General features: G+C 48.9%; 1 protein-coding gene across 4 annotated transcripts in view; it reads right to left on the bottom strand.

Annotated features, from left to right (window-relative positions):
- The window catches only part of CD80 (CD80 molecule), a 30636-nt gene that overhangs the window by 13798 nt on the left and 4035 nt on the right, over nt 1–12803 (bottom strand). Inside the window, exons 1-2 of one of the 4 annotated variants that reach the window (XM_055701214.1) lie at nt 12543–12688; nt 12292–12386 (exon numbers count right to left, since the gene is read on the bottom strand). In XM_055701214.1, coding sequence (XP_055557189.1) covers nt 12292–12373 — 82 coding nt within the window. In that variant the 5' untranslated portion in view covers nt 12374–12386; nt 12543–12688. Of the gene's footprint in view, nt 1–12291; nt 12689–12803 lie in introns of those variants that run through there. The other 3 variants (XM_027814266.2, XM_055701215.1, XM_055701213.1) reach the window with 3 other exon arrangements.

Raw genomic sequence — 12803 nt, forward strand, 5'->3', positions numbered from 1 at the left:
GGGGTTTGGGGTTTTCTTTGGAAGGTTTTCTTCTGTAAAAGAAAAAACCCAAAACTTTCAAGATCCCAGAAGCTAGAAGCAGCCCTACAATGATAAAACAAAGGTTACGGCTACATTGTCATCAGCAAATACATTACTAGCACATGAACATTTTTGCCTAGTCTAGCTAAAACAAATTTATATTTGGGAAGCCCCGTGTGCCTGCCTTGCAAACCAGCATAGGCATTCCTCAACTCCTGCCCAGCGACCACACATGTCAGTGCCATACCTAGTATGCAGGCATGTGCTTCCAATAAAGAGCTGAAATCCATGCAGGGGGAAATCAGGTACAACTTTGACCATGCCAACAGTAACCCCAACCCTTCGCACTACGACTTCTATGCACTCCACTCCCGTGATCAGCCCTGCTTTCCCTTTCCAGTGGGTAGGTGCTTGCAGGGGGCAGGACCTGACACACGAGGGAGCAGCCTAGCAAGTTGTTCCTGCTGTTGCTGGAAGAGCGCCCCAGCACCGATGCGCGATCCTGTGCTGCACCAAGGCCAAGGCAGATGGTTGGGCTTTTGGCTGGGTTTGTGCAGCCTTCAGGATGATGCTTATCCCTGCACACCCTGCTTTGTTAGTCCAGGAAGTCGCGCTGCAATAGGTTTGCCCTGCTTGCCTCAGCCTCACTACCTTAGCACCCATCTCCGGTAGTGGGAGATACCCATCTACTGCACTCCATTGACTGAGAGCAGAAAAACAAGGAAATAGCCAGCCTCAGGACAGACGAAATTTAAATTCCTTCTGCCATCCCTGAAGAACAGATCTCAGTAAACATGTCTGAGAAAGAAAGCAGGGATGTCCTGGCCAGGCGCAGCATCACCCATCCGTGGAGGTAAGACCCCATGTGCAAAGCCTCTGCCTGACTGCTTGAAAAAGCTGAGTCTAAGAACTGCCACCCACCCCAGAAAAGTCTGGCTGATGCTGGCTCACACATTATTGTCACAGCTAATGCCTAACCACAGCCATGCTGTCCACAGGCACAGAGTGCATCGCTCAGGGTGCGCCTGGGGCGCTGTGACATTCGGATTCAGCTGAAACATCCAAAACTGACATAAGCTTGCTGCCAGCCAGGGCTCATTTGCTTAGCAGTGACTCCCAGATCCCTGGGAGACTGTCACACAGCTGACAGTGAGACCCCTGTGGCATGCTGACCTGTGCCCAGCAGCACACCCTGATGATGTGCTTTGCAATGCTCCAGCTGCTGGTGCAGGAGGGAGACAAGCAGATGCTCAGCCAGTGCCCTGGCACAGCTGGGTCTTGGGGCAGCACAGAGAGAAGCTTGCTGAAGTTAAGCCCAGACAGCAAGCCTGGGATACAATATAAAATAAGCTTTTACCTCCTTCTCCCATGGCTCGCCTACCCTGTCCTGCTTGCACGCCCCTCTCCGAGCAATTTCACAATGCTTTACGTTAGATCTGTAGGAAACACATTGAAAAATGCTGGGGAGGTCCTGGCAACACTATGGAATGTTTTAATATGAATTAAATAGAATGGAATATGTAATTAAATGAGTAACTTCTCATTTAACTGGTTTCCCTCCACTCAGTCACTTCATTGGCCTTCCAAAGGGAAAGATTCAAACACAGTTTTTTCCCCCCACCACTTGTACTTCCCCTTATCATGCACTGCAGACTCTGAGCAACCAAACTGGGGCAGACCAGGAGCCCACTCAGCCTGCTGGCTTGTGTCAGCCAGCAACTGGTAGCAAAATGGCAGAAAAAATAGTTCTTCCACGCCACACGGGATAAGAACCACCATGCCCTGCCAACCTTTGGCAGTCAGGAAGTTTGGGATTTCTTGGCATCGGCAGTTTAATCACTACTGCTAGACCTACCCTTCAGGAAGAGCTCTTGCCCCTTCAGGAATGCACATACACTTTTGGCTTCCACAACATCCTGTGATGATGAGTTGCACAGTTTGATTACATGCTGTGTGAAAAAACATTTCCTTCTGTTCCCCTTAAAGCAGCCTACTTTAGGCTGTGATTCTTGAAGTTCCTCCTCCCACATGTCTGCATGCATTTGTGTGTGTACATGTTTTTTTTCCCCTTGACCACATCACTGCTTATTCTCACAGTTCAGCTCTTACTATTGCTGGAGACACTCACAAAAGGAGCCAGTCAAACTTTGGGACTGTGGAGCCTCATAAAGACAATTTTCTATTTTCTTTTGCAGCAATAAGGGAAGAGTAGGCGTACAGTAAATGTCAGGGTGACATCGCATCATGAGTTGCATGAGGTTGTCCACGCCTTGCCCCTAAGAGTCTCCTTTGCAACCAAAAGGAGAACAAAAACCTTCTTGGCAGTACATGTGCAGGGGCTGGAAACTCCTACTGATGTCACATCTACCCTTAAAAGGCTCTGCACTTTTGAAACTGCAACCTGTATGCTGCAAACCTGAAGGAACCAAAGTCCACGAAGAGTCATTCAGGCCCACAAAAGTCCCCTTTCACTTTAAAGGTGAACTGCAAAGCAAAAATGAAAATTCAGTTCTGTCCCATTTCTGTGCTGAATACTCTCTGTAGCCAGGCTGTGGGGGAGGTATCCACCATGGAAATAATTTTTAATGACTTTTCTAGAAAAAAAGATCCCTCCTCTTCCCACCCCCTGAAGCCCAGCTGCTCCCTTGCTGTGCATGCACATCACTCTGTCACTGGAAGCTCGCAGTGCTGAACCGATGAAAGGGGCTGACTTTCTGTTCCCAGGGCAGAAAAACACGTTTTATCCAAACCATGTCTGTGCTGCAGATGCCCCATATGGAAGGGCTAATTAGAAGAGAAAGGTGAGTGCAGAGAAAAACAGTCCTTTCTTTGTTCCAAGAGTCAGCAAGCAGGAAAGCTGCTGAGCCTGTATCCCTATTTCTTTCACTCCTTGCCCAAGTCCATGTTTCAGAAATTCCCCAGCTACAGAAAGCTTAGTTATCCTGACCACACATACAGTCAGGCGGTACAGGAGAGCAAATTGCTTCTGGGACAGAAGTCCTGCAGAGATGTTTGTCTGTAAGAGGCAGTAAAAGACCATGCAGTGCTTTAGAGAAGCAGCGTTGAACTGTTGGAAACCTGCAGATAATTCCCGGTGAACAGAAATTTCAAAACCATTCTCTTTTCCCTCTTTTCCCCTTTTCTCTGCCCTTCTGAACTGCTTTGCCTTTTTTTGGTCTTACCTCGTGTCACCTCACTTTGCACACAACCCAGAAAGCAACACACATGAAAAGAAAGGTCCTTCTTGGTGAGCCTGGAGTCCTTTGCCCCTGTGTAAGCAGCAGGTAAGACAGTGCAACTGCACAGTTTTTCAACCAACAGTGCTGCAAAAACCTCTGAGGCAAATTGTTGGTGGCCCTCCCAAACCAGGAGGGTCAAACCAGCCTTGCATTGCTTTTTTCCCATAGGGCTCCCTAGTTCTCTTTGCAGCGGCAGCTGGTCTCCCTACTCTTAAATTACTGGCATCACTGAACTTTGCCTAGGACCATGCACCTGGGACTCCCGCTCTGCTGGGGCGCTGACATCTTTCTTGCCCTCCACCCGTGCATGGGTTGGAAAAAGGGACTCGGGCCAGCTCTGGGAAGAGGTGCACATCACGTTGTGGTGAGTCAAGGGCATTTCTCATAACAGGGGCTGGGCCAGCTGAGGAAACCCATCTTGTGGGGCTGTGGCTTTCTCCTGGGCAGCCATCCCCTGGGGTCAGTGCGGGAATCATACCTAACAGTCCCCAGGTAATTCTGCAGCTCAGGACCCTCATTTTCTGCGAAAAGCACATTCACCCCAAGCTTGCAGGATTTACCATTTGAGGACAACACAGTATTTTACAGGGATTTCCAAGCAAGACAGATCATCAGTTGAAAAACTGAGGAATTTTGAAAAGCTGTCTTCAAAGGACCAGACACTGCCCCTCAGTCTTTTCTTTATCCCAGGTGATTTTACCAGTGAGGAATCAGATTCTCCTAAAGCTTTCCATGGAGTAAAAATTCAGCAAACATCCTGTGCTACCCTGGAATATGTGAAGAAATGCTTTGTATTTAAATCAGTGTTGTGACAGACCCTGTGAATACACTGATCACAGAAAGACCCCATCAGATGCCCAGATACCTTCTATGGGGAGATATCATTTCATAATAAATGCATAAAAACACTGCTTTGCTCTGTGTGTCACTGTAAGAACCCTGTGCCATGAGGAAGATGGGATGAAAACAGAGAAAAGCAGGTGCTGGTAGGCCCTGTTGGCTGTCTTCTTTAAGGAGTCCATGACTGCATATTAACCCGGTCATGAGTGCCTGGCAAACCTCCTAGGCTCCTTCTACCCAGACTCCGCTCCAGCAAGCAGAAGCACGCAAAGGGAGGTCTCAGCATGCAGAGAAAGGAGGAGCAGCCCTTTCCCCTTGCACAACCCCAAGCCCAACCTTGCGGTCATGAACCATGGGTCTGCTGCTGCTCTAATCTTCTCTGGCAAAGCAAAGCAACTGCAAACCTGGCTTTGCTGATGCCACATTGATCTCTTGCGAAGTCCATGTTCCCTTACTCATCCCAAATGCAGCGAGAGAGAGGAACAGAAGAGAAGGCAGCCTGAAGAAAAGCAGCGATGCACTTCATTCGGCAGCAGCTCCACTCAGTCTCGCTTCCCCATACCCGCTCATGCTAGTCAAGCGTGTGCCTGCAGCACTTAAGTGACCGGATTAATCCTAGTTTACGATGATGTCATGGCAGGCCTGAGGTAGGGAAATGGTTTGAAAAGGGTTTTCTAAAAGTTCATCTCTGCTTGCTTCTGCACTGTAACCTCAGGGCGCCCTGCTGGAGCAGTACAGCAAGAGCACGGCACCCCTTATGGGGCTTTATGCACTTCCCATCTTCACATTGCCACACTCTCAAACAGAACAGTAACCTTGCTTTGCCCGGCTCTACACTGCTTGATTTGGCAGTGATAATAATACCGCCATGGTGTTTTGGTTTCAGCAGCCTTCATTCCATTTTAATGCTGCTTTGTTTCGTGTACAAAGCCTTTAGTGAAGAATTCCTTGAAGTCGTGAAGCAGCTGTGAAAACCAAAGGACACCTTCCTGCATCTGTAGGCAGAAAGACAACCCATCTTTGGAGGAGGTGCACTAATCCCGTTTTTTTTTTTTTCCAGCACCATGCTGACTCAGGGCCCTATTGATGACAAAGGGAATGATCAATTGCTTTTGTCTCCCTAAGCATACTTTGATAAGCAGTAATGTACTGTAGGTAACACTCATTTTAGAGTGGCTCACATGGCACTGTCAACACATGGTGGTGTCCGATGTGGGCTCAGTTTCTTAGACTTGCAGTGCTCCCACTGAAGCCCTCTGACTGCAGTCTCCTCTGCACGTTGCAGAACGAATGCTCTGCTTTCTCCAGTCTTAATTGCTGCTCACCAGAATGCAGATTTCACACCATGCTGATTGTCTTTTGCCACAAAATCCAGCAAGGCAACCCAGCCAGACAGGTAATGAAAAGCAGTGCTGTTACTGAGTCACAATTGTCAAAAACCTGGCTTCAAAGGGAAGGGAACTCTATTAATCATGAAAAAGTTCCATGATCTGCAATTAGCAACTGAGAAGACAAAAGGGAATCTGAAATACTTTGGTAAAGCGGCTTGCTACAGCCCTGGGGCAGCTCCAGCCAGCCGGTACCACTCCCCCTTGCTCCAGCTCATGTTTCAGTACTTCTTGAGACAGAAGATCTACTGCTTTCTGAGTCACCAGTGCCCTGGCTGGGACAAGCCCACTGCCCTGGGTATGTCCAGTCTACTTTGTTTTTAACTTGAGTAAGATCGTAACTCTTCACAAGTCGGTTGGCAAATTTCTAATCTCGGCACTATCTGGGAGGTCAGATGCAAGCAAGGGGCTGGAAATGAGACGCCCAAGTATCTGGGGCTGGGAAGGGGATGATAGAATGTCTTGAGATCTTCCCCTTCGCTGTACAGCCTTCCACGTGGGTGTTGCTTGAGGGGAGGAGAGGAAAGAGGGTTTGCTTATCTCCATATTCATATCTCATACCAGCAGGGACATCGGCAATGGGGACGGAAGGATGTCTTTGCATTGGGGAAAGGAGCAAAGGGAAGAGTCCTTCTGAACCTTCTCCCTTTCTCCGTTCCCAGCATGCGGAGTGGGTGACCCTGCTACAACAAAAAAAGGCAGGGGGGTCACTAAATCTGGATGTCCTCAGAAGATTTGCATATCTTAGGTCTTTTCAAGATCAAATTCCTGCAACTGGCTCAGCACTCCTAGGATTTCCCAGTTTGGGGGCAGAAACTAGATGTGGCGGTTGTGTAAGACAGGCCTTTGGGGGAGATTTGTCGCACACAAAGACAAAAATAATTTTTTCCCCTGCAGACTCTGTCTCTCGCTGACTGGATCACTTTGTACTTCCTCTATATTTATCTCCCAGCTGAAGATGTTTTCAGATAATTTTCCTAATTCCTCCAGTACCACTGCCATGCATACTGCTGTCCTCGCAGCACAGCTTTTTGAAGTTGAGGTCCTTCCCACTGCTTAAAGCCACGGTTTTTCTTCAGTGCTTGCTAAATCTCACTGTCTCATGTGCTCCCCAAGTAGCCAGCCCTCTCTTGAAACTAACAGAAGGTGAAAGTGCCCAGTAAGCAGGAAAATGAAGTATGATACCTCTTGCATAAGCCCACTCAAAATTAGAATTTATTTATTTATTTATTTATTTCTTCTAAAGTACTTGCCCACAGCCATAGCAATATTCACCAGTGCAGCTCACAACGCTACAGGCCTGCCAGCCATTATCTTATTATAAAAACCTGGTCCCTGCTCAGGCACTAACTCACTAACGCTGTGCAGATGATAACCTTGCCAACAGCCCCACAGCTGGAGGACTGGCTGGAGGAGAGGTTAAACAGCCCTATATGACTGCAGCATGGCGGCTGGTAATTAACTGAAGGATGACTAAGGAAATGAGACCAAAGCAGTCTAGAGGTGTCTGAAGCTACAAAAGCCGCAGAGGGAGTGAAATGAGGGACTTGGGCAGGGACCACTGGAGGCACTGGCTGGGAACATCTCAGGGCAGGGTGGCGTGGGGCAGGGGCTCTCTCGGCTGGTGGGAAGCAGCGTCTGACGGCGAGGTCTGTTCAGACTGAAGGACTTTCCCTGGCACAGGGATAAAATCCTTGTCTGCCAGGCATTTAGGACTACACCTGCTATGGTGAGAGCAGCAGTGCACAGACTTGCCTCAGCGGTCTTTTCTAACAACTTTTTATATGGACCAGTAGCATTCTGGGCTCTCCAAAAGGTGAATGTCTTTTGAGCACAGTATCACTCGAGATGCCACCATTAGCCAGCAGTCAGCACTTTTGTTTTCAGCCAGGGAGTCCCCTGGGACCAATGATATTTTAAAAGCATAATAGTGAAAAAGCAGAAGCAAAGCCTGTGGCATTTCCTCATTGGGAAAGATTTACATTTTCTCAAATGACCTCCTGAGACTCCCAATGGTGAAGTCCCTCCAAGGGGACAGAACAGCTACAATGAAACACAAAGTTCATCTATTTGGAAACAAAACCTACATCCTTTTGCCAAGCACAGACTTCACTGTGTTCAGCACACTTAGCTTTCCACCTCATGAAAAACACCACATCCACATGTGCGCAGCGTTTATAGTAGGAAACACATGTTTAAAAGGAAGGAGAGTTCCTCTGAACATGGAAATTCTCCTCCAGCCTGGCACAACCTCGGCGTGCAGCCAAACAACAAACTGCCACAGATCTCATGCCTTCTCCCCACAAGCAGAGGGGATCTTGCTCCCCTTTCCCTTTCAATCCCATGTACTCCCAGTACTTCCCTTGCAGGGCTCTCCAGAGGCTGGCTCAATATGCCGCATTGGTATAAAACAAGGGAAAAAAAAGAAACTAAGCTGGAAGGCAAATTAGATCATCCAAGGATCAGACATGTACCAGAACTAGTGCAAAGGAAAGGAGAATCGCATAGCCCGAAGCAGCAGAAAAAGGAGCAGAATTACACCTTTTGGTGGCAGTGACCTATTTGGGTCCCTCAGCTGTGCAGTCTGTCTGCATCCCCCTCCAGGGTACACAGCATCAGGTGTAAAAGCAAACTGAAAAGAGCGGGCTGACCTCTGCAGAAAACTAACTCATCACAAGTGAGGCAGGGGGATAACTCTGTCAGTGGCAGCTTTCTTCTGTGTCAGATTAATTACATCTATTAAACCATGCTTGTAAGCCAGGATGGAGGCAGCAATGAGCAGGAAAGGTGTGAGGGCGTACAGGGTGCCAGCTTCTGCTGGTAACCTACCGCAGCGTGTAAAAGCTTCAGCCCCAAACTTTGCATGCTTAAATACAGGAATGTCTGACACTCACATTGCAAAAAGGATACAAATGTCTCAGCGATCCAAGAAATGCAAAAAAGCTGTTGCCCTCAGAGTAATGTGAGCTCACTGGAGTTACCTGGGTTCATTCTGATCTAACCGGAGAAAGGAAACAATGTGGGTGAAAAGAATGTTCGACTGGTAGCTTCACAGACTCTGTATGCAGGTGTATAACTGTATTTTGGCTGTGTAAGAATGTAGCTTGTCTATGCTTAATTTTCTGTTGTTTTTTTTTTTTTTTTCTAAAGTTTTACTTAAAAAAACACAACAGAAGAAGTAAAACAGAGTCTATATGCAAAAGCAGGAGCCTTTAGTTGGGTTTCTTTTTCTCCAAACAAGCTGTTACAGCAGTTTCACTCTGGATAGACAGACAGACAAAGGCGTTCCTTAGTTCCACCACTCTTATTTTTGAACCAAAGATACTTCTTTTCTGCATGTCTGGAACAGGAGGAGACAGAAACTCATCCAAAAAAAAGAAATTAAAAACCAGCTGAAGGCAGCAAGAGCAATAAGACAGAAACTCAATTTGCATCCAGTGATCAAGTGGGCAAATCCGGTATGTGAAGAAAAATTTCTGCCATCTCCACCATGAAATCTGCCCTAGGGGCAACCCATACCAGAGCTGGCATGGAAACCAGATGCCATGCACCTAAAGCTCATTGCTAGACCCTTCATTATTTGGGAGTGGCCACAAAACAGGGAATCTTTCTCGTTCTCAACCCACTTCGTCCCTCTGAAACCAAGCTCCGCTCCGAACTCTTTATTGGCAGCAGCATGCAAGAGGGGATTCCCAGAGCAAGTTACTTGTGAGCCAGTGCTCACTGACAAGGTGGAGGGAAGTGGATATTCCCCCCTCCCTCCACTCTCCAATAACTCAGAAAAGCTGCAGGGATTTTCCTCAAAACTTCCCAAAAAATTTCACCACTGGGAAGAAACCAAGAACTAGGTGGGTCCCCAGTCAGAATAAATGACTCCAGGGAAGGTTAAAAGGAATACTCCATGGACACAAAGCCAGGCTCACTGGGTTCCTGCAATCAGTGCCTATGCCGTGTTTGCACCGGGGCAGGGAAAGGGCATACTGAGTGACTTCTAGCAACATTTTCCTAGTATAATAAACTGGGACTGAGAACATCCTACAATTTGTAGGTAGGTGTGAAGGTGCAATGGCAGGAGAAAAAAAAAAGCCTATGGGGATACCGACAATACGCTCAGACTGTAAATAAATAAGTTTGTCCTGTAATCAGGGCTGTTCTGCCACTTTTCCGCTGTGCTAAGGCAGCAGGGTGTTCACACACATCAGCGTCTCTAGCAGCAGATAACATCTCAGAAGCAGCTCTAAATTACACTGGCATTTCAGTGGGTCACCTCAGGTGGACCCCAGAGTAGCAAAATTCAATTCAAGGGGAAAGAAATGTATCTACCTAGCTTGGGCATACACCATTTCCTATGAAATACAACCTTCAAATCATTCTTTTTAATTAAGCCCCCCATTAATGCCTTCTACTGCTATGATGTAAAAATTCAGCCTGACATTCCCCGTATTAGTATTTTACTCGCACAGGGTAGGCAGAGAGCACCTGCTTTCATCCTAGCATGCTGCCTGACCTTTTGGAGCACTACGGCACCAAGGTGTGCAAGGACCAGGACATCTGGGCTAAATCCAAGGCTGCAAGATGTAGCCGCAGGCTCTGGGTGCTGGCCTTGCCAATGCCTTGACGGGGTTATGAGCACCCTCATGAGCAGAGTGGTGTCAGTTCTGTAAATGCTGGCCTTGGTGACTCGCTTAACAAGGCGTGGGAAGTCACTGGCAGGGCAATGGCAGACTCCTAGGGCTTCACCATTTTGTTACGGCAAGGTCAGAAGTTGGTCCTTGTGGTCCCTGTGGGCGACCTAGGGAAGGCATCACCCACGAGTCCCAGTAAGGCTTTTAAAACCACTCCTTTGTGGGTACTGTACCATGTATTTTCAAGGGTCACTAACATAGGAATACCTCTTTTTGGAGAGAAAGGTGGCAGGGTGTGTGTGCGTACATGCTGAGAGAGAAAGAAAGTGCATCAGCTGTGCTGTTCTTACCAGTCTGCCAAGCAACCTGCTCCTGAGGCACCGGGACTTCCACAGACTCATTGCATGGGAAGCATCTAACAATTATGCCCCTAAAGCTGATACAATGCTTTTAAAATAGTATTTTTTTCCCCACTCCACCTCGCACAGAATCAAACCCCAGAATTTTGTGATTGATCAGATTTGGAGAAGTAAGTCTTCTCAGCCACAGGATGACCAGATCCTGCTGGCCTATGGATTTGTGTTTTGTGTTCCCTACCCCAGGCACCTCTCCCCACATCTCCCAGCCCATTCCCAAGCCCTTGGAACCACCATGCTCCTTACAGGCTTCTCGCAGCTGCCTTCTGCCCTTCCTGTTGGCTACGCATGAGGAGGGGCAGTGCGGGTTTTGGCTGTTTGGGTGCTGCTCACTGGCACTGCTAGCCAGTGACTTCCACATAGCGGACAAGGACACCACATCTCTGCTAGCTCTGCCCTCCTGTCAAATTCGGTGGAAACTGGGCAGGGGATTTGAAAGTCACGAGCAGGGAACTAAGACACAGATGGAGAGATGGAAAGCATGATAAACTATCATTCCCTTAGTAAACCATACAGAAAAAGGTACAACCATCAGAACACCTAGTTTCCTATTATCAAACTCCTATGTCTACTACTGGATATTAGCATGTATCAGACTGTATATCCAAGTATTGCACATCTTTAGCCTTGGAATCAGCATCCTTTTCAGGGAAATAACATGACTGGTGAATTACCACATGCTCGTAATTACAATAACATATCACCAGCTCTGAAATTATGGAGAGAGAAAGAGTTCTGCACGTGATAGATTGTTTGCCCGTTGCAGCATGGGCAAAATACATCCATACTTCTCAAACACAGAGGTAGGGGAAGGAATGCAGGGGAAAACAGGAGAGCAGAGATCTCACAAGCGGTATTTGAGGTGGTTGCTTTCTTTACAAGTGAGCTTTGTGATTCAATCTCTGTTAAATTCTCTGAGTTTTGTTTTAAGATTCTGAGACGGAAACTCAAAATGAAACTCAGCATCAAATATCTCCCAGTTTCACAACATCAGCATGAAAACCTACTAATTTTACATCACTTGATTTTTAATCAAAGCCTCAGTTCAGCCCAGGTTTGCTCTAGAGTATCATTAGCTGCAATGAAACACTGAAATTGCCAATAAGCACAACCTATTTTGCATCCACAATGAACCCCGGCTCAGAAGCGAGTTTTGTGTGGTTTCAAGGTTAACATTTCACACAGCTGAGAAGACTCATCCCAAGCCTCTTGAGGTAAGGAAGGACCTGTGGACTTTAGTGAGCTTTGCAGCAGGTCCTTAGAGGATGGGGGACAACCCTTGCAGTCCTCCAACTGGGACTTGTGTCATTGGAGAAAACATCCACTGTGTGCTGCACTGCCCATGTGGCAGAGACCCCTCCGACCCACCACCCTGCCCTGTCTTCCCCACCACACACTTACTTTTAGCCCTCCAAAAACCTATAGAAACGTCCCCACCACTGAAGCTGAAGCCCAGGGAGCCATGTGCTCCCTGAAGAGGTCATCTGCCCCAAAAACACCCACCTTCCCCTCACCCCCGCTGGGACGGGTGAACGCCTGGCCCCTCTGGGGCTGGCAGCCTGGCCATGGGTCCCTCAGTGCTTGCTGCCACGGTTAGCAGAGCCATCCACCCCAAACCTCGGCCCAGCCTCAGGCCCAGTAGAAGACACCAGAACGAGTGCCCTGGGGGCCGCCATCGCTGCCGGCTGGCACACGGGTGCCGCTGCCCACCCGGCCCCAGCGTGCCCACTCCCGCACTCCCACACCGGCTGCCCCTGCTTACCTGAACTGAGGCAGAGCAGCACGAAGAGCCCAAGCCCCAGCCACCTCCTCAACGCCAGCGAGGCAGCGGGCAGGCACGCCATCTTCCTTTAGCTCCTGGGCCGTGGGGAGAGGGGGACAGTTAGGGAAATGGTGCCTGAGGAGCCACAGCACCCGCCGCCACTCCCCTCTCCTTCCTGCCTGCTGCCGCCTCCAAAAAACGCAAGCACAATCCCCGTCAGCCCCGTTTGCCTCCCCGGTGCCCTGGGGTACCTGGGCCAGCAGCCCTGAGGCAGGGAGGAGGCTGGGGGCTCAGCGGTGGCCCATGGGCACCCGGCTCCTGCTGCAGGGCCGCCGAGATGTTGGTTGCCCGTGGGGGAAGGCCAGGCAGCTGGCGGGCGCTCGGCATAAGTCACCTCACGCCCGCCCACGGCTTCCTCACGGGGCGTCCGTAAGGCTGCATGCTCCCCGCCCCCGCTGCCCTGGGACGGGCACCATGCTGCCCTCGCCCCTCGGTGCCCGCCAGGACGTGCC

Source organism: Falco cherrug, chromosome 2 (genome assembly GCF_023634085.1).
Source record: "Falco cherrug isolate bFalChe1 chromosome 2, bFalChe1.pri, whole genome shotgun sequence".
Classification (NCBI taxonomy): Eukaryota; Metazoa; Chordata; class Aves; order Falconiformes; family Falconidae; genus Falco; species Falco cherrug.